General features: G+C 29.6%; 4 protein-coding genes across 4 annotated transcripts; 1 reads left to right on the forward strand and 3 right to left on the reverse strand.

Annotated features, from left to right (window-relative positions):
• Positions 1-893: 893 nt before the first annotated feature.
• LOC108912224 lies at positions 894-1,523 on the reverse strand. The gene is made up of 2 exons (XM_018717402.2): positions 1,442-1,523; positions 894-1,178 (listed from the first exon to the last, which is right to left on the reverse strand). Exons 1-2 carry the CDS (start codon positions 1,451-1,453, stop codon positions 1,017-1,019), a joined length of 174 nt encoding a protein of 57 aa, XP_018572918.1. The 5' UTR covers positions 1,454-1,523; the 3' UTR covers positions 894-1,016.
• A 3,836-nt stretch (positions 1,524-5,359) lies between these two features.
• LOC108912215 (neuropeptide-like 4) lies at positions 5,360-5,882 on the forward strand. The gene is made up of 2 exons (XM_018717394.1): positions 5,360-5,419; positions 5,621-5,882. The coding sequence occupies exons 1-2, from the start codon at positions 5,408-5,410 to the stop codon at positions 5,777-5,779; spliced, it is 171 nt and encodes a 56-aa protein (XP_018572910.1). The 5' UTR covers positions 5,360-5,407; the 3' UTR covers positions 5,780-5,882.
• A 1,746-nt stretch (positions 5,883-7,628) lies between these two features.
• LOC108912219 lies at positions 7,629-8,055 on the reverse strand. The gene is made up of 2 exons (XM_018717397.1): positions 8,002-8,055; positions 7,629-7,898 (listed from the first exon to the last, which is right to left on the reverse strand). The coding sequence occupies exons 1-2, from the start codon at positions 8,011-8,013 to the stop codon at positions 7,740-7,742; spliced, it is 171 nt and encodes a 56-aa protein (XP_018572913.1). The 5' UTR covers positions 8,014-8,055; the 3' UTR covers positions 7,629-7,739.
• Positions 8,056-13,632: 5,577 nt separating this feature from the next.
• On the reverse strand, positions 13,633-14,484 carry LOC108912190. The gene is made up of 3 exons (XM_018717369.1): positions 14,460-14,484; positions 14,147-14,240; positions 13,633-13,866 (listed from the first exon to the last, which is right to left on the reverse strand). Exons 1-3 carry the CDS (start codon positions 14,482-14,484, stop codon positions 13,659-13,661), a joined length of 327 nt encoding a protein of 108 aa, XP_018572885.1. The 3' UTR covers positions 13,633-13,658.
• Between the last annotated feature and the right edge of the window lie 7,748 nt (positions 14,485-22,232).

Below are 22,232 nucleotides of genomic sequence, written 5' to 3' on the forward strand. Positions count from 1 at the left end.
CGGATAGTAAAAATTTGCCCGGACCTACCGCAACACTGGTTAAAATTCTTGTCGGGCTACATTGCGTTAATATGGTTTTAACATTGTTTACAATTTCATGATTGCCATGAATACTTACGTACGTATTTTGAACAGTTAATGTGGTACATTATATGTATAATTTACTTCTCGAACATAAACGAAAAAAAACGTATCGAAAGACTGGAATTTCTGTGAAATCTTCCAATTTTGTAAAGACACACGTAAAAAATTATTAACTTTAAACAATAATTTATTAGTCTGCAAGTACATATACTAGAAGAAATTTTACTTACTATAGTTCAAACTTATATGTTTATATACATAGAAAAAAGAGTTTCATCTAAAAAATAGGCTTTAATCTCACTAATAAGAAGATTTAAGTTTATATACATACATATACACAAATAAATAAACGTAGGTATATATTTTCTCAAATTGTGCATAAATAATTAAATAGATCTGCAATTGGATACTAAATAAATGTATCCTTGGTTTAAGTAAGATAATTGCTTTTTTTTATGCATACATTTTTTTGTAGCAAACATTTTTTTTAGTGTTAATTTTCACTGTACATTTTTCTTACATTATAGTTACTTTAACACCAAATTCGTAAATGTAAAATTAGCTTATTCGTATAAGGAATTTTACATGATTGATAACATGATAAAATTTCTAATTTAGTCAATGACTAAACTACGAAAATTTTAAGTTTTGACCCAACTGTTAGTGTACAACTTCTGATAAAAAAAGTGTCATTGGTTGTCACCAATGTATACATCAAATACAAAAGCTCAAGTGCAGATTGATTTTCAAGAAGAAATAAGAACATTGTCATTATTTTCTTTCGGAAAGATAAATAAATATACAAAGTGTATGATAAAATTCATAATATATTTAACGTATTTGTTTCTAACAAACAAATTAAACAATTTAGGTGGGTGAAAATTTACAAATCATAGCCGTAGTAGTTCCTTTCCTTCGGTGGTGGTTGTAGCTTAATAAAACACACTTCCATAGTAGCCAGCAGCGTATGGATAGGGAGCAGAGTAGGCTACAGGGACTGCTCCATAGGAGGAGTAGACGAGTGGTTTGGGGGCTGGTGCGGGGTCGGCAGACGCTACGGCGAAGGCAACAGCCAAGAGGGTGAAGAATACCAACTGAAAAAAGAAGATAATAATAATCCACTTACCTTTACAGATTTTCATCATTTTTGTAAATTTTAAATGTAAAAAAAGTAAAAAAACACCTGTAGTTAAATGGTATTAAAAATTCCACGAAAGTAATTGTATATAAAAAATTCCAAACAAACAATTTTTTAAGTTTTTTCTTAAATTTGATCCCAATTAAGTTTAGTTTAAAATAAGAGTAAAAAAATATAGTAGTGATGTCTTAATTCCCGACAATTTTATTATGTACTTACGTATTTGAACATTTTGATTGAAGTTGCTTGTTACAAGACAGTGAACAAACTTATGTCGCTCACAGCTTAAATCTTAATTTATATACTAGTTCACACTTTTGGTAGGAATGTATTAGGTGCTAAAAACTACACCTAGTTGACCACGCCCATTGTTGCGTGGACTGTGATTAAGCTTTGCTCATTAACAAAATTAAAATACACCTTTAATTAAATAACAAAAAAATGAACTTCACGGATTTGAATAAATTAATTTTTATTCATGAAAATAATTATCTATTGAAAGATGCGACTATGTTGGTATTTCATTCATTATTTCTGAAGCAAAAATATTAAATTTTGAGAATTATTTAAAAATTCATCATTTTGATATATAGAAAGGTGTAATTAAATATTTGTACGATAGAGCCAAATTGATCTACTCAAAACATGATATTTTTATTAATGAACTGAAATTCATAAAAAATGTACTAACAGACAATCAATACCATGAGGATTTTGTTCACACAGATTTTAAAAATATTAAAAGTATCTAAAACAAAGTCTGTAAGACAGTAAGCGGTAATGACGGCAATAATAAAAATTCCATGTATTCCTGTATTATCGGAAAAAATAAGAACAATAGGTGGTAAGTGATTTATTATTAGAATAAAATAATATTTTACTTGTCAGCCCAAATAGTAATTTACAAAATTCGAAAAATTGTATATGAATGCAATAAGCATTGTATTGGACTAAAAATTTTTAAAAATTATAATAGACGAGTATAAAGATTACATTAAAAAATCATAATTTTAGAGATAAAAAATTTGCCATAACGCTTGAGAAAACGATCGTATAATTCAGTGAGAATCTGCTGAAATTTTCAAGATGGAAAATAATGCCCTTAAAAGAAAATTAAAAGAGGCCGCAATTATTTTGTTGAACGGTAAAAGATTTGTTTTTGATTTTGCATCCTTGTTAGCTATAAATTCTAAATGAAGTATATAATAACAGAATAAACATTATATAATATCTCTAACTATGAAAACAGGTGAACACAAACAATTTGAAACTTTCAAAAATAATTAAAAATTGAAAAATCATTATAAGTTTTACGAATAGATTTTCGAAACTTTTTAAAATATAGTGGTGTTTTTGAATTTTGTATTTGCCTGCTTTTTTTCAGGGGCAAAATTAGTTCCATTAAAAATATGCCTTCAGTGATCATTTTGGCGGAAGGATTTATTTCATTATTTTTATAAATTTTTCACAGGTAGAAAAAAACTTGCCTTCTGAATTTTCTATCATATGTAAATATGTACCTACAACATTACATTTAAATGATACATGCAAACATACAAAATATAATTAATCTCCGACTATTAATATTAAAATAGTTGGCTTGCTTGACCACATTTAATTTATCTGGCTCAGTTTCGGCATGAAACCTGAAATAGATGCCGGAACTGAAAACAAAACATTAGTGAAAACAGGTGTCGGTGTCTCCTACTGCTGCTCATTGGTCTCAATATGGGTGTGGTATGGGTGTCTGTAAAACGCAATTTTGGGTTCGCGATCTTCTGGTAGGCAAATATAGTGACGAGGCACAGGTTTTCCTTCGGCGCTTGGCTGTTTGACTGACATTTTCCTTTGTTGTGTCATTCGTTTCACTTCGTTTGTATGCAAATATCTGTTGTGGGGAATAAATCTTTAATTGGCCATTACCTAATGACATATTACTAATTAAGACTTTACTCTGATTTAAAGCCAATACAAAAAATTAATTAAAAAGCATTTTGAAGCTCTAAAGAGCTATTTCTGAGAAATAGCGCGACAAAAAAATTTTGCAAATTTTCCACGCTAAGTCATTGCATGAACCAGATAGCTTGTTTATTCAGCTTCAGTTTCCTTTTTTTAAATTTCGATACGACCATTTTTCACTGAAATGTGGGACTTTTAATGGAAAAAGGATACTTTTGTTTTCAATCATCGATATCTCGGCGACAAATGGTCGTACAGAGAATTGAAGGACAGTTTGGAAAACTGGAATAAATGCCGTAACTTTTCGGAAAAAAAATTCTTTCATCTTTTACACGAATTTTAAAAAACAAGAAAAAAGGTAATTTTTAGATAATTGGCGGCTGAATTGGAAATATTCACGAAATGACTAATATCAAGCATGACTTTTACAGTTCAATATACCCAGAAGAACCCTGTGAAGTTTCATCTCGATCTAGTGAACTGTTTTTTTGTTTCAAACAGTCAAACTTTTGAAAAAATTTAAGAGGTCACGTTTTTTGAGCTTAAACACTTCATAATCATGATTAAANTTTCACTTCGTTTGTATGCAAATATCTGTTGTGGGGAATAAATCTTTAATTGGTCATTACCTAATGACATATTACTAATTAAGACTTTACTCTGATTTAAAGCCAATACAAAAAATTAATTAAAAAGCATTTTGAAGCTCTAAAGAGCTACGGTTATCATGCAATTCTGAGAAATAGCGCGACAAAAAAGTTCTGCAAATTTTCCACGCTTCAGTTTCCTTTTTTTAAATTTCGATACGACCATTTTTCACTGAAATGTGGGACTTTTAATGGAAAAAGGTTCCTTTTGTTTTCAATCATCGATATTTCGGCGACAAATGATCGTACAGAGAATTGAAGGACAGTTTGGAAAACTGGAATAAATGCCGCAACTTTTCGGAAAAATATTCTTTCATCTTTTACACGAATTTTAAAAAACAAGAAAAAAGGTAATTTATGGTTTTTTAGATAATTGGCGGCTGAATTGGAAATATTCACGAAATGACTAATGTCAAGCATGACTTTTACAGTTCGATATACCCAGAAGAACCCTGTGAAGTTTCATCTCGATCTAGTGAACTGTTTTTTTGTTTCAAACAGTCAAACTTTTGAAAAAATTTAAGAGGTCACGTTTTTTGAGCTTAAACACTTCATAATCATGGAAAAATAATCAATGAAAAAAAAATATTTTTTTCGAGGTTTTCTCACTTTTTTACCGCAAATAACGTTTAAATTGATGAAAAATTTTTTTTTTTGTTTCTTTGGAAAACCTTCCGGACATTGAAGAAAACAAATCCAATAATTGTTTCCAGCATGATTCGGCTTTTTCGTCCTATGCTTCTGTTCATCGGTATTTAATTAAATTAAAATGAAAGTGGATGACCCAAACCAAATTTCGACCCCGATTCATATCGATTTTTTGAGACTTTCTAATTAATTTTTGTGCAGTCTGTAATCACTTATAAAACAGTTTTTTTCAGACTACCCTTTTTCTTCTCTGAAAAAAAAATTATTTTTTTTACATCAATAACGTTACATTTGCGGTAAAATTGTGATAAAACCTCAACAAATTTTTTTTCCATTTTAATCATGATTATGAAGCTTCATTGTTTCTTTAGGACAAATTTGAAATTTTTAAATGATTTAATTCACTTTTAATGCTATAAAATATTTTATATTATAAAAAGTACTAACATTGCTAAAAATAAATAATTATAGACAGAATTTTGTAAAATAATTTTTTGTAATGAAAGTTTTTCAACTTTTCGTACTTATCGATATAATGCTGTTTGTCACCGCTAAAAAATGACAACCTGTATAATAAATATTTACATTTAATATATCTTCAAAACTTAATTTTTCCATAAATAGAGGTTGACATGGACATTTAAGGGCTTTCTCAGGAAACCAAGGAAACAGACGACAAAAACTGCCAACAAGAAAAATTGTAACTGAATAATACCTTCTCTGCTATTGCCGATTTTTTGCTTAAGCGATAATTAATTGGAATTAATTTGTATTGTCAAATTAATTCAGTGGGCGTGTCAAGAGTAGACGCGTTCCATTATTGTACTAATGTATGCGTGTCCAAAAAAAAATGGGAGACTATATATATTGATCTAAAAACCAATGCAGACATAAGTTTGTTCAGTAACCTGTATCAAGCAACTTAGAAATCATGTTCAAATACGTAAGTCATATTTATATTAAATTAATAGTACATACTGCTAATATTGCTATATATATTTTTTTGAGTTAATAATATTAAATAAGTTGAATAATATTAAAGCAGTACTGAACCTAATGAAATATTATTGAAATTTAAATTTAGTTGAATGAATGAAATTTTATATTTAAACTTGCAAGATTAACACAAAATTTCCATTTCCAGTTGGTATTTTTCGCCCTGTTGGCCGTAGCCTTCGCCGTAGCATCTGCTGACCCTGCACCAGCCCCCAAACCATTGGTCTACTCTTCATATGGAGCTGTACCCTTAGCCTACTCTGCCCCCTACTACTCTTCCGGATACTATGGAGGTGTGGTTTACTGAAACATTAGGACCTTTCTGAAACGCTCTCTACGGTTATGATTTTTTTATTTGGATGGAAATTCTGTACACTAGCTAATCAACAATAAATAAATTTGTTTTTATATATTTGTCTATTTTTAAACGCAGTAAGTTATGTTTAACAAGAAAATTAGATTTAATCAGCAGTGGAAACGGTTTCCCATTTATATCTCAATTTTGTAATTATAAAATTTTGAAATTATTCAAGTAGCAAAATAAAGTAAAATCAAGAAAGAAAAAGAACCACCAAAAAAATTTCTGACAGAAAATGAACATAGTAAACCTACAAAGCGACAAAAATGACTCCGATCGTACCACCCCTGCGCCCAGCGGTCATGACCGAATATTTCTTACACTTTGACTATACAGTGTAGATGCTACATATTTTCTTATCATCTACCTTTACATTTCCGATAGAAACTTGTTTGCATGTTATTTATTGGAATTAATTACCTAAATGCTTTTTATAATACATATCTACTATGAAAATATGTAGGAAAGGCAACAACTAATTTACCATAATGTTTATAAAGTTAAAAAGACATTTACAGAAACTATTGAAGATGAATTACTTTAGTAAGATATGATAGCTATACAGTCCATAGTCTATTTCTAGTACAAAGGTATAGGGATAATAAATTTAAAAACGTAGAGCACATAAATTATTAAACGTTTCATTTTATTTACTATTAAGTATTTGAAATGGATTAAAAACTATATTTTGTCCTTTGTCCACTGTATCTTTTAGACAAATGTCTTATTAACCACTTTATTGATTGTACCAACTTTGTTCTATGTTTTCTCCATTAAATCTTAGATATTGTGAGGATTTTCTTTGTGCATCTTTCAGAACTCCTCATAAAATTATCAATGGGGCCCTAAATTTCGAAAAAAATTAATATCTCACACTTTACCGTAGAAGAACCAAAATTGGTACATGATTTAGGTTTATTAATGGCCTTCTTTGACTATGATTTAAATTTAATTGAAGCACTACATGGTGTTCATTGGGGATGACTCACCCGTAAAATTGTACCGAACTTTTTTTTCATTGGCCGAGTTGAAAAATAGTAATATTAATTCACAGCAGAATTTAATTTAAATTTTTTTTTACTCTTGAGAAATTTTAAAAAACTTTATGATTTTCAAGAAAAACCGTATTAACTGACAACAGTGTTCAATAGAAAATAATCAAAAAGTCAGTAGTAGGCTTTATCTTTCAAATTTGACATTTGGCCAAATAAATCTTACTTCACTTCTCTCCTAATTCTACAAAAAGAAAACAAGTACCTAGGTAGTTTTTACATAAGCGAATATTGTATTAAGTAAAACACAAAAATAAAAAATAATAAAAATAGTAATTGATATGTTTTCAACAACAATCAGAGGCAATTGTTGAAATAAAATAATTTTGTTACTAACTGACTAGTTTGAAAGATAAATTCATTGCCTACTACTGACTTTTCGATTATTTTCTAATAAACACTGTTAAAATCTTGTTTCAGTTAATACGGTTTTTCTTGAAATCCATAAAGTTTTTTAAAATTTAACAAGAGTAAAAAAATTTTTAAAATTAAATTCTGCTGTGAATTAATATTATTATTTTTCAATTTGGTAATTGAAAAAAAAGTTCGGTACTATTTTAGGGGTGAGTCATCCCCAATGAACACCTTGTAGTGCTTCAATTAACTTTAAATCATAGTCAAAGAAGACCAGTAATAAACCTAAATCATGTACCAGATTTGGTTCTTCTGCGGTAAAGTGTTGCAGAGATATTTTTCCTAACACTTTGGGGTGTTCGTGCGCAAGTAAAATTCAAAAAAACTAAAACTCAATATTAGATAGCCTATTTTTATTTATTTTTATACATTACAAGGAAAGTTTTTAAACGTAAACATTTTTATACACCATTAGAGACGAACTTGCATTTCCTGTCCACACCTCAACCCACAATTCTTCCATAGTAGCTAGAATATCCGTAAGGGTAGCTAGCGTAGGGTAGAGCTCCATAGGTGAGTACTTGAGGGTTTGGACGAGCAGCTGGGTCGGGGTTGGCGGAGGCGACGGCGAAAGCGACAGCCAAGAGGGCGAAGAATACCAACTGAAAACACAAACGTAGGATAGAAAAAATAATAATTGCAGATGTATTGCGAGACAAACAAGTATTATTACCAGACGGATAATTATGAAAATTGGGGACTTACGTATTTGAACATGTTGAAAAGTTGCTTGTTGCGGATCAGTAACAAACTTATCCCTTTGGTGTATTGAGTCGGTATATATATGCTTCTCGATTTTTTCACGCATAAATTATTTCATATCTCCTCACGAATCTGTAGCACACCCATATTTTTTTAATGTTTGTATTAATTTAAACTGTGTCACCCACTTCTTATTGTCTTATCCTGGAAGTACTGATTTGATGTATTTGTAGCTTTCGAAACAGTCTGTTGCCAAGAGTGGTCGGAGCTTGAACATTTTGCGACAATTTGCTTTAAAATTTTTCAAGATTTTATTGTATCTAACCAAAAAGCCACTGTTGATATGTCGTATCTAGTAATTTTTAATTGAAACTCAATATTGGGCTGTGACTCATTGAGTATTGTGGTATTTTAAAGCAATAAACTTCAGTGTGAGGTAATATACAGATGACACTATTAAGTTCAATCGATGTGATAAACTTTGTTTCAATAGTTATAACACCTCCATTCGGATGAAAACAATACAAGACTAAACGTCAAATTTATCATACCATTCAAAATACTTGCATATTGAAATGTTCAAGGGCAGAAGAAGATATATCCAATGTTTTACAATTGTTATCAACAGACTATGGTATTGAAAGTATAAGTATGTATAATGTAACAGTATCCCTGTAATATATATGAAGCTTTATAAGAAAAGGAAGACTTACATTTTTCTCTCTTAAGAGAAGGAATGCATTTTTTGTAGTGCAAAACCGACGATATTAATAAACCTTTGGAACATATTCAACAAATTAAAAGTTCATAAATAAAAACACCAGAATTCTAAATTCATTGTAATATTATTATTATACTCGTATCCAAAAAAACAGGGTTCAAAGGAACTATGACGTTCAATCAATTTTATTGCATGAATCGTTCAAAAGGTCATTTTAGATGTAAAAACCGCGGAGTGCTATTAAATTAGAGGGTAGAAATTGGAGATAGGGGTGAAAATGCACCCCTTTCAGTTTTTTAGTTGTAGCTCGTAAACGAAGCAAAATTTCGCTATAGTTTATAGGAAAAATTATTTAAAGAATTGAATTTCCCATCAAAATGGCTCATTTAAAAAATTTAAAAGGAAAATTTTACGTTAAAAATCGTTAATAAATAATTTGAAAAAAAGCAAAAAATTCGATTTTTTAATTTTTTTTTTAAATTTTTTGCCTCTAGTTTTTTTTTTGAGTAAAGATGGGTATAGGCATTGCTTCATAGAAAAAAAAATTAATAAAATTTCCTTCAAAATAAGAGGTTGTAAAGTATTTTTGGATGAAAATTGATTGATATATGGCCGCTCAAAATTACAAATAGCCAATTTTTCGATTTTCGTCGCGATCACCCTAATACGTTTTAATTCTCATTTTTTTACAAAAAAGGAAGAAATAAGACGTTCAAGAATTTTCATCACATGACTTGTTTGATGGGTCATTAAAAATGAAAAAACCCCGGATTGTTATTAAATTAGAGGATTCAAATTGAAGATAGGGGTGAAAATGCACTTTTGAAATTTTTTTGCAAAATTTTGGTATAGTTCATAGCAAAAATTTTATAGAGAATTAAATTTCCCATCGAAAGGGCTTATTTAAAAAATTTAAAAGAAAACTTTTATGCAAAAAATCGTTAATAAACAATTTTAAAAAAGCAAAAAATTAGTAAATAAGTAAAAAATGTTTTGATTTTATTTACTTTCTTGACTCTAAGTTGTGAAAATCTTTATTTATTATTAACAAATAAAACTTTTGAAATAATTTTTTATTAAGTAAAGAACCAATTTGTTGTAAAAATAAGACGAATTATAGTCATTATTATGTTAAAAACGACGAAAATCTAAAAAATATTTAAGTTTGGCCGGTTATAACTCAGTCAATATTAGTCCAAAAACTTTTGAAAACGCATCACTTTGACGGGAATCTCATCTAGTTTTTTTGTACAGCAATTTTCTTTGCCTACTTCTACTAAAAAAAAATAGCGAAATTATGCTTCGTTTTCGAGCTATAATTAAAAAACTGAAAGGGGTGTATTATCACCCCTGTCTCCAATTTCCACCCTCTAATTTAATACTGACTTTTTGATTATTTTCTAATGAACACTGTTAAAATCTTGTGTCAGTTAATACGGTTTTTCTTGAAAACCATAAAGTTTTTTAAAATTTAACAAAAGTAAAAAAAATGTAACTTTGTATATAGGTAAGTTTGGTTAAATTCCAATATTTTGGACACTCCTCGAATCTTATGCAGGACACTCTGTATAATTGTGATGGAAAAAAAATATAAAAGATATTTTTTGTGTGCTGTTTTTGCTTAGGAGAATATTCTGCAACAAAAACGCACCCAGAATAACATTTTTTATTATTTTAATTTTCATTTCTAACGAAGTGCTAATATGTTGTCATACTTTACTTTGTGAAAAGTAACTGTATACTGATTATCTTCAAGTATATTATTGAGATCTTTAATTCTCCTATTTCAAATACGTTTTTATTATCATTTTGATGACAACCGCGTCTTTGCAGTCTTCATGATATCCACCAGAATGCAGAAATTAAAACAATGTAGTAAAAAACTAAGATTTTTTATTTTTGTTTATATTATACATAAATTGTCCATATTGAAGAGATGTGTACCACGATAAAGCCAGATTTGCGCCGTTTTGTCCAGTCCTTAGACCACTACTGTTCCATAGTAGCTGGAGTATCCATAGGGGTAGCCAGCAACTGGGAGGGCACCGTATGAGAGAATTTGAGGGTTTGGTCTGGCGGCTGGGTTTGGATTGGCAACAGCTACAGCCAGGACAACGGCCAAAAGGGCGAAGAATACCAACTGTAAAAAATAAAATGTTTGTAAGGCTTGGTAAAGTTTAGTTTTCCGAGAAAGCTTAAGATACAATCAATTTTGAATTCCATGTATTTTATTCTTTAGATACGAGTGAAATTTAAAGAAAATAAATCGTTATATTCCTGTGCAAGAGCAATGGCTTTAGGAAAACATACAGATACAAGTAATTGTACTTACGTATTTGAACATGTTGGAGAGTTGCTTGTTGTAAATCACTAACAAACTTAAGTTCCTAATCGATTACACCGCTATATATACCTGTGCTACTGATTTTTTTATAACGAATACATTAATCCAAAATGCCATATGTAAAAATGTCACACCCATTGTGTTTTTTTTCTTATTATTGATACCGACTTAAATCTGTTCCACAAATTTCGATTGTCTAATCAAAATACATTAAGACGACATCGTATAAATTAATACTAATTATAGCAAGTGTTTTGTAAAGACGGATGCAATTAATTTCTTGAATGTAAGAAAACAACAATATATATTTTTTAGTTTGTTTTATACCTTTTAGATAACTCTAATTGAAAAACGCTTGCATTGCTGATTTTATTCTTTTCTTAATAGATAAGAGAAAACTTGCCTAAGAAAATACTTAGGAGGATATTTATCCCTTTTCATTAAATATTTAATCAAATTATATAAAAACAGATACAATTTTTTAAGATCAAACCTTAGATATTTTCACTATTAGAAATACACTGCAATGAATGGTATATATGTCTAAGGTTCAAAAATTTTATTATTATTACTATTTGACACGAAAAAATTACATTCTGCATAATATACTACGTAACTTCAGAAATAGTCAGTTTTATAGAACAATATATCCTGCAGATCCGTATTTTTCATATTTTGAATTTTTTTTAATATTCCTAGTTCCTATGAAAATCCGTATCCATCATATTCTTCCAATCTCTCTTGTAATTATTCAATATTGTTAAAATTAGCAATGTTTCTACTTTTCTATTCTTGTTTCTAATAGAGATAAATTAAATGCTAAAGCTTTTGTTTCCGTTGAAATGTTGCTAAAAGCAAATGCATATTAATTTTTGATAAATGATTTCATAAACAAGGTTGCCAAATGATCATGTTTCAACATACATCTATTTATCAAGCTTCGAGATTAAATCTAACAGTACAATATTATCAATGTTTCTAAAAAGTATTAATAACTATGCTGTTTCAGTGCTACTTTTTTAATATACAGGGTGATATTTAGATAAAAGCTTTTTTCACAACTAATGATACATTTTTAGTGTAAAAATATATATCTAATACTGATTTTTTCAGCAAAGGTATTCACTTTCAGCATAGGTAAGCCTTTCTATGGTAGGTAATATAATTTGTCTATTTTCATTTTTTTATTATAAACTCTACGCCAAACACTCTGTGTTTATTTTTTAAATAGATGGGCTTCAAATAATTCCTTAAATTTTGATTTATGAATTGGTTGATTTTTTTTAGATACACAATATCAAGAAAATGTTACGTTTGACTTTTGAAAAATTTTGATAACGCTGACAGAGGTTTTTGAAACATAAACTGTGCAATGTGTTTTACTGATTATTGTTTCCTGAATTATCTACTTTTGTAATATTAGATATTTCTAATGGGACAAAACTAAATTTATAAAATCAACAGTTTCTTTTGAGACAAACAGCTATTTATTTTTTTTCTTTTTCAGCTTGGCAAAATAAATAAAACTGAAAATGCTACAAATGCTTACAAGGTTAAGAATCCGTTTTTCAAAAAAAAAAAATATAACAAACTACATTTTTGTTTTAAAGAATTTTGCTGAACATTCTCAAAATAACCTCCCACCAATGTTGGGGATTAATCAATTAAATTTTCAATCAAATAATTAATTTTAAAAGTAATTGCGATTAATTTAATTGGATATAAAATTAATTGCAATTGAACTATCAATTGCACGTTGTAATAAATTTATTCGGATTAATCTATATTAATTGTTTCTTGCAACAATTGTTCTAAAAAACATTTAAAACTAACAATTATATAACTTTAATACTTCTAGACTTATTTTCCTCTGCCTTAATGACTAATCTGCCAAAGAGCCTTACATTGTCAGACAGTATGTTTCAGAAGAGGGTGGTTAAAATCCAATCTTAACTATTTAGTCGAATTAAATGGGTCTTTAAATCACAATTTTGGCCAACTTGTCTGATTTTTTGATATAAGTTAGTTTGAAGTATATAATAACAATAAGTGACAGTAATTAATTGTTAATTTTCAACTGTCCAACAATTTAATTTTGCCCAACACTGTCTCCCACCATGTCATAGAAATTAATTCACAATGAATTTAAAAAGATTAAACTAAAATAACACAATTATTATACATTTTTGCCAACGTTTTGATGCATCTTCAAGTCTCAAAATAATATCCCTTCTTGATACTTTCAATGTCAATCAGTATCAGTATAGAAAATCAATCATAAATCATCTTGTTTTGCTAATTGTAATAAATTATTTAATAATTTTTATAAAATATTCTGTTGTTTATAAGAAATGGTTATCTAAAAATGCAATTGTTGTACTATTTACATTTTTTTTGTTTGTGTATTATCAAGTTTCCTTCGTTCTTTTTAATGAGACTATTCAATATCATACTTTCCATGTAACTTGGATGTATGCCTGTTAGAAAATAAATAAATAGATAATCATTTGTAAAAATTTGAAGAGCTCGGTGGTTGTTTGTTAAAAACCGCATCAAAGAAACACTCTCATAAAAAACTAAATTTTTATTAAATGCTCAAAGAATCAAAAAGTGGTACACATTAAAGCTGACGTTGAATTTGGCGGGGAATTTTTTAAACGTAGACTCCTCCATAATAGTTGTAGGGGTAGGCAGCGTAGGGCAGGGCTCCGTAGGAGAGTACTTGAGGGTTTGGACGAGCAGCTGGGTCTGGGTTGGCGGAGGCGACGGCGAAGGCAATAGCCAAGAGGGCGAAGAATACCAACTGAGGAAAAACAGAAACATTATTAAATGGGTAGTACCAACAAATTATTCTAGTCCTAAAAATGTAAGTATTGTTTTCTTTTATAAAGATCAGGTTTTTCTCCTAAAATTTAGATCAATTTTAATTATTTTAGTTGCAGACAGATGGTAAGAATGGTCAAATATTTTTGGAAAATATTTCCCAAACCAAAAAAATTATGAGGCATAAAAAAATCAATTGAAATATTGTCTATTTATAATAAAGTATAAAAATTGAAAGATCATTTATTGTTTGTACTTACGTATTTGAACATTTTGTATAGTTGCTTGTTGACAGGTATCTAACAAACTTATCCTTCTGATCACTTACCTCGGTATATATACATTTTGGACTGTCTTTTTTCAAGGAGGTATTATCATTTTAGAACAACCTGCCATCGTTGCCACGCCTATAACTTTTTTTATTGTATGCATTAATTTGAAACAATCCTATTATGATTATCGGACATTTGTTTATAAATTATAGCGATTAATCTTATTAGTATTACAATACTGACGATAATTAACGAATATCTGTTGATACAGATACAATTTAGAGCTAATAGTTAAATTTACTGGTACTAGGCAAAGATGCACCCATGCAAATTGTGACATTGACGGTAATAATGTATGTTTAGTATACAAGGTAATCCATAATCCTGTTTTTATATGCGATATATTTCCTTGATATTAAGATAAAGCAAAATGTGGACATAAGTAAAAAAAATCTATGTAACAAATATGTAATCAGAAAAAGATAACACCTTTTTAATACACTATATTTTCTGTGAACAACAGGATGGGTAGATGTTAGGTAGAAAGTTTTTCAGATGACGGTTCATTTAAAGGAGAGAAAAATGGTTGAGTAAAGAAAGTTTTTGACTGGCGCTGGTAGAATTGCTCTACTTCTTTCCATTTTTGACATATTTTTTAAAAAAGGCCATTGTTGGATTTCCGAAAATTTACTGTAATTCTTTTGCTTAAAAATTTTTTAAATCTATAAAAACCTTAATGTTTTTTTTTTACTTATCTCGATCAGCATACATATCAATATGGCGCAGAAAAAAAAGTTTATTGGAGCTTAAATTTCGAAAATTGCAGTATTTGTTCTTTTTTTCTAAAATATTTCAGAAGAATTTTCAAAATAATATCTTCTTCATTTAACCGTTTCTCTTTTTCTTATAATTTTCGAGATTTCACTAAATGCCTCACTAAAATGTCTCACTAGGTATAAAAATGAACATGCAGAAGCTATGACATCGCTATCTATTTTTTAAAAGGAAAGAGATCGTTTTTCGAAAAGAAGTCTTGAATAATTTATCATCACAATTTACTGCAACACATGACATAGTTAATATGTCGAAAACCTCTCCAAGAAACTCCGATATCAAGTCAAATGTGAAAAAAAAACTATAACATTTCCGAGCGTAAATTTGGAAAAGTGCCTTCTCTAAAACCTTATTTAAGATAAGTTGATGCTGTTGAGTATTATATTTTTCTTTTCATGTCAATTAAATTATACGTTTTTTTTATTATTAGCTTTTATACTTTTTTATTAAATTTGAACAATTTGAATGAATATTTGAAATTATGCAATTTTCGTGACTGAAAACATACATAGTTATTGCATTGTCGAAACCAAGAGAGTTATATGAACAAAATTTAGACAGGACATAGCTAATACAATGCGAAACGTCGCTTTAATGTTAAAAATGCTGTCACCGCCGTTCTTGGTGGTGAAAATTCGAAATATTTGAAATTATTCAATTTTTTAATTAGCTTATTACCTTTTAAGTAAAACAGTAAGCAGTTCAAGTTTCAAAAATAATTACAAATAAAACAAAAGTTTAAAAAAAATAATATATTTATGTACAAAAATAATTAAATAATATCACAACTAGGAATAAATGAATTTGCTAATACTGTTCAATATATAAATTCTGAGGAAGGGTCGGAATATCCACCATGGCCAATATATCCTATATCGTTAACAATGTTGCCAATTTCTCCACTGAAGAACTCGTCAGGGGCTCTGAAGGCGAAGAAAGTGTTAAACTTTGGAGCAGCTTCTACGAATCCCTTGCAGAAGAAAAGGAAGAGCATCTGAAAATAAATATATCCCTCAAACCTAACAAAAATTAAAATAAAAATAAAAATTATTACTGTCATATCAATAATAATAAAATTATTGTGATATTGTTAATCATATGACTTGACAACTACAAATACAACAAAAAAATTGAACCTTTAAAATTTGAATTTGCAATTTAAAAAAGTCGAAATTCGACGAGTACTTACGAGAATGACTCCCACAACGCTACTGTTCCGGTTCATTTTAAGCTAATGCATAAAGAGCAACCAGCCACATTTAAAAGCGCTTATGGTAGCGCTCGCGGTATTTATACCGGCCAGAATCGCAAACAGTATTATTCAAATATCTCGCGTTCGCTTTGAATATCAAACACATTTTAATTTATATTTAACCCATGCCATAATCGGCTAATATCAATCTGGGCACGGTAGGATACGTAACGACAAGGAATGCCTCTTTTTAGTCACCCAGCTTTAGAAAAACCCAAATGTGAATTCAGTTGAATATAAAGTTTGGTGGGGGTGCCAGGTTACCAGACAGACACGGTTGGTGCTACTAAAATTTAATTAATAAACAACAAAAATAATACTAATAATAAAACATATATAAAAAGTAACAAGCATACAAATTCTTACAGAAAATATAGTTATACTATGAAGCTGTGAGTGTTATTCTTACAACTCAAGATCAGATCATAACCGCAAACACCTACAAAAAGCACATTCTAAAGACTGACACAAAAATGCCATTTATTTCCAGAAACTTTCGATCATATCAGGTTTTAAACAATTAGCACTGTTGAGCATATATGTAGGTATAATACTGTCCATCAGACAATAACATTACAATATCAATTGCATAAAGATACAGGTCCATATATTATATACAATTATACATACATACCACGAACAGTATTAGAGAATAAATATTACAAATTATATTCGGACCTGACTATACACATTGATAAAACAATAGCATATAATAGGATGTAACATTTCAGGATTTGATATAGCAATACTATCTGACTAAAATATATTAAAAAGGTACTCAGAAAATAAAGAAAAACATCAGGAACTCCCAATAGAAGAACACTAACTGTGGTCGACTTCAGAGATATGACGTAAATATTATGGGAGAGTCACTGGATTCAAAGGCATCATGTATCCAGCCAACAGTTTTGTAGATATCGCATAGAGGGTGCGGCATTAGTGAGTCAAAGTACGATATCTTCTTTATTGTAGAAGATATCAAAAAAAGTTATTTACAAAAATTGTAGTGCATAACAATAAACAATACAAAATTTCACAGAAGTTTGTTAAATGGCAAGCTAGTAATTATTACTGAATAATATATATCCGTCATTTTTCCACGGCCAACTTGTTATAATAGGAATTTTTTTAAAACTGTCTTTATAAAAATGATGGAACATAAAGTGTATTTTCAGTTTTTAAAATAAAATACAGGGCGATTCATTGTAATGTAAGTTACTTTATGTAAATATTATATTGCTGTTCAGGAAACAGATACCAATAAAACTAAAATACACTAAAAATCATCAATTTGGAATTTGAGGAATATTTCGATAAAATTCAAGTTACCTTTAATATTGACAATTGATATTCGACTCATGTGCAATTGTTTCCTAAATTCGACTGGTGATTTCAACAGTCAACCTTCAAAAACTAGGGTGGATCAAGGAAATGATGAAGATTTGCATTAGTTTCCTGAAGGCCAGTACTTGTAAAGTCAAATTTGCCTATCCACGAGTTTTGGTCAGTTTTGAAAATAGAAGAATAAATAGAATTTGCATATAAGTCGCTGCTTATAGCCACTGTATGTGTTACAAAAACTTAACGAAATAATCTAGTTACTGATATTGAAAATTAAATTCAAATTTATACCGTACTGATAACATTAATGTTGTTATTTTTGCCGAGCATATCGGCGTAACAATTACAATGGAGATGTTATATCTTGATTATGGGACATTCAAAACGGCTATCAAAAGCGAAATCTCACATTTCGCATTCCACGTACGCCTTTAATGAGTTCTTAGATGACCTTCTAGCGACCACAATAAAGGGTTCATAAAAATATTTAAATATATTCTTCTTATTATTATGTAACGCCTACCGTAATATTATAATAACAACGTTAAGTAAAATAAGCCTGTCCTATCCAAATTAGAGTTAGATTTGGTGAATGGAACCACGATTGAAAATCTACATCTATCCACTGTCGATCACTGTAGTTGTGACCGTACTTAGAAGTGTTACACTTAAATGTGTATAAAAAGCATAAACAAATAAAACCGTATCCTGTTCCAAATGTAGTTCGCGTGGTCGAGGTACAATCAAAGTCGTGGATGGGATGGAGGATTAAAATTACCATATTTTTTGCTCGGATTCAGTGAAATGGATTATTATTAACATCAGGATGTGAGCCATGTGTTGTCATTCAGACTGGTTAAAACGACGAAGTGGAAACTTCTCCGACAGGTTGACAAAAACTCGATCCCATGCACATAATATAAAATATTACCAATTTAAGTTCTCCTAAAACATAATTTATCGGATATATTAAGACCTGTTTGAAGAATTATAGTAGTTTTAATCGTTTTTTATTTTAATTCGTCAACATGCTGTATAAGGACTGAAGAAAATTGTTCAATGCATGTTCTTTGTGTAGATTTACGAAAAAAAAGCTTTGGGATGAGATAAAAAATTTGAATTTTGATCCTTTTGACAAGTTTGTTAATATTCGAAGTATTCTGTGTACCTAAATTTTACTAAAAATGCATTGACGTATAACCAGCGACAATAGTATAAAATCATTCTAGTGGGTGGAACAGGAAACTGTAAAATTGGCATTTATTTGTACGTTTTCTGTCCTTTCAGCTCTGCTTTCTCTGGAATGAATGAGAATTTAAACGAAAGCGAGGTCAACAACCCGAAAACCTCATGTACCTTTATAGGAATTTAATTTCAATGTAAATAAGGAGCTAAAATATGCCTTGATAAAAAATAACTGTTTTCACTTCGTCGACTTCTGCTCGATTTGAATTTTTATACATTTTTGGTACACGTGTTTTTCCAAAAAAAACAGGCTTTGAAATTATGCTTTAGAAACATTTACATCCGAGGATGAATATTGCATATTATTACTTCATTTCATAATCGTTAAGTGATTCTTCTAAACGCTAAATGATTTTATTATTGCATTTACCATCCACAACTTTTTTTTATCAAGACAGCTATGGAAATGTGAGTCCAATAAAGTTCAATTTTTTCGCGTAGGGTGTACATTTGATTAGAGGTCATACTTATACTGGGACACCTTTGACCTTTAGAAACACATATAAGTTCATTGAAAATAACTCAATTTCTTTACCCTTTTTTATTCGTAATTTTTATACCACCCTATAACCTAGAACAACTGCGGGCGTTAGTCTTTCCGCTTTCTTGATTCGAATCCTACATGTTTTGTCATATCACACAAAATGAACAATGAGGACACACAAACATACCGTAACAAAAATTTAATACTTCACGCAGAAAGTCAAGAAATTGCCTACCGTATACATATTTTCTCGTAAACCGATAAGCAGAAAACTATAATAAAAGTAATAAAATAAAACCCTAACATATTCGGCCATTCTAGTTTTGCCGAAGTGCTCTGTTATCATATCACATCAGGCGTATTGATATTATGTAGTTCACCTAAACTAGGTCAATTTCACATGAGATTTGCAAACTAAACACAGTGCTTTAATAAATAGTACCTAAATAATTTTATAAAACAGCAGAAATAATTATTTTAAATCATAAATTGATTTTATGTATGCCTATACTCGACTGTGAATATTAGTTAATAAATCTTGCAAATATATTAATTTTTTTAACATTCAACGTTTCATTCAGTCCATCATCAAAAATGTATGGTGACTTTAAATTAACATGTCGCACTATCATGCAAAAGCAATCTGTTTTTATAAAATTATTTTAAACAGTTCATTTTAAAAGGTAACAAAAGGCTATTAGCACATATAACCGTAACCGTAAAAGTTGCGTAATCAGGAGTGTTCTTCTTTTTTCAATATCACCTCAAACAAGGCTGAAATGAAACAAATACGATTTCCAAAATTTCGTTTTTTTTTAAATATTTCGAAAACTAATTATGTTAGCCTTGATTTTTTAGAGGCATAATGTTGGTACCCTGATTACGCAACTTTGCCCCCATTTAAGCTACTTCGCACCTCTTACGGTTTCCGAGATCACTGTAGTGAGAAGCGAATTTTTAACAGCCTGTATACACATTTAGTTCGAGAAAAAATCCATAAGAAATACAAGATTCACTTTTCTCTTTTACTTAAAAAAAGGTGATATTGGCTGAAGTTTCTAGAAATGTGATTAAAAATAGTTGTATTTTGGTGATATCCACGATGGTCTTTAGAAACACTGACTTTTCAATTTTTGTTGGCTACGTATTCGGGATGAAAAATAAAAATGTAATTTTCTCTTGAATATCTCGCTACAATAAATTACTTACATTCTAAGCTACGCTCATATTTAGGACACAGCTTACCTAAGTCCCAAAATATTTTGATATAAAGTAATTGCTACCCCGTTGCGATATGCGAGTCATTAGATTATTAGTTTAGGGTTCACTGCTTCAAGTTCAGTCGGTTCTCCTGGAAACTGAAATACAGAATGTCGTTCACCTCGACGTTTACATAATACGTGAAATCAAAACATTAACTGGTAATCAGTAAAATTTGTATTAAGGCCCCGTAAAACCGCTTTAATTTAGAACATAAAGCGATTGAATTTACGGTCGTTGCCATTTTCTTTTACATTTTTTTTCAGGCCTTCGTTTGTACCCTCCTCTACGAAGTTACGTGAGAAAAAAGTCAAAAGGTGTTCCCCCCTCGGATGAAATCAAATTACGCTTGAATTTCTACTTTGACGTTGGAATATTTCTAATTTACAAGGTTTTTTTTCTAAAACCATCACAAAATTAGAACGCGGAAGTAAAATTTGTCTTATTAAAACTCGAAAATCTAAATTAATACAGAAAAATTATTTTTACATAATTACAAACCAATCGACTAATGATAAGTGTCAAAAACTCTCAATTAGAGGTCGGTCCATTAAAGGAGGCACTAAAACTCACATTACAAACAGTCCAATGAGCGGCGCGCATTAACGAGCTCATAAAAAACAAATGAATAATTTATCACACCTATCTGTCATAATGATATGTATAACATTAATAAAAACAAATGTAACCTTGGCATTCGGCGCATTTTTTACCACCGTACTTGCGAAATCAGGTTAGTTCAGATATTATGTCGTTTCGCCTTAAATTTGGTCGTCATTGAAGAAAAAAATAGAAAATTATAAAGTGAAACAGACCTTAGAGGCGTGTGTGGTTTGTCTACTTCAATATTTTATTTCTAAAACCCGTTTCAGTATTTCAGTTTATCACCCAATGCACTGATCAAGAAATTGACACTATCCTAGCTTCAACAAACCGGCAAGAAATTGAAAACAATAGACTGGTTTTAATTTATTGTCCAATAATGAGGAACATAGCGAGTTGTGGCAATTTCTCAACAATTTCTTGTATGCTGTATTAGATAAAAAATATAATAGTCGTAATTCATTGACTCTTTTGTTAAGTTACTGAGTTACAAAAAAGAAACAGTTTATCTCTTGCACAGATACCTAAAAAATATTGACAAGTGCTTTCAGTTAAACTAACTCATCGGAAGATTCTCTCAATTGTAGATGTACGAGTAGGTTTGAATATAGATTCTATATTAATTCGATTATATTTTTTAGAAAAAATTTGTTTGAATTGGCTTAATATTTTTACAATAGATTAAAAATACAAGAGCTGATTCTAGAATATGTGTTTAAAGAAAAATGGTCAAAAGGACAAAATTCATTACTTTTGACACTGTCGTTGTAAAATGTCAATTTTTCTAAATGTTTTGTGTTTTTCATATTTAATTTTGTCTTGTTAATGTTTATTAATTCCAATCGCAAGGAGGTTACCAAATGGAAAAATCAGTTAAGTCAAATGTGGGAACAAAAACAGTTGCTACAAAGCTGTTTTTTAAGCGTTGGCCTTTGTCAAGGGTGATAGTAGAAAAACAAAAATACAAAATACTTCTTTGAACGAGTATATTATTCAACAATTTCAATATAACAGGTCAGATACGTGTTTTTATGTTGGTGCGTGCTATTTACTAG

This window comes from Anoplophora glabripennis, unplaced genomic scaffold, assembly GCF_000390285.2.
Source record: "Anoplophora glabripennis isolate ALB-LARVAE unplaced genomic scaffold, Agla_2.0 scaffold215, whole genome shotgun sequence".
Lineage (NCBI taxonomy): Eukaryota > Metazoa > Arthropoda > Insecta > Coleoptera > Cerambycidae > Anoplophora > Anoplophora glabripennis.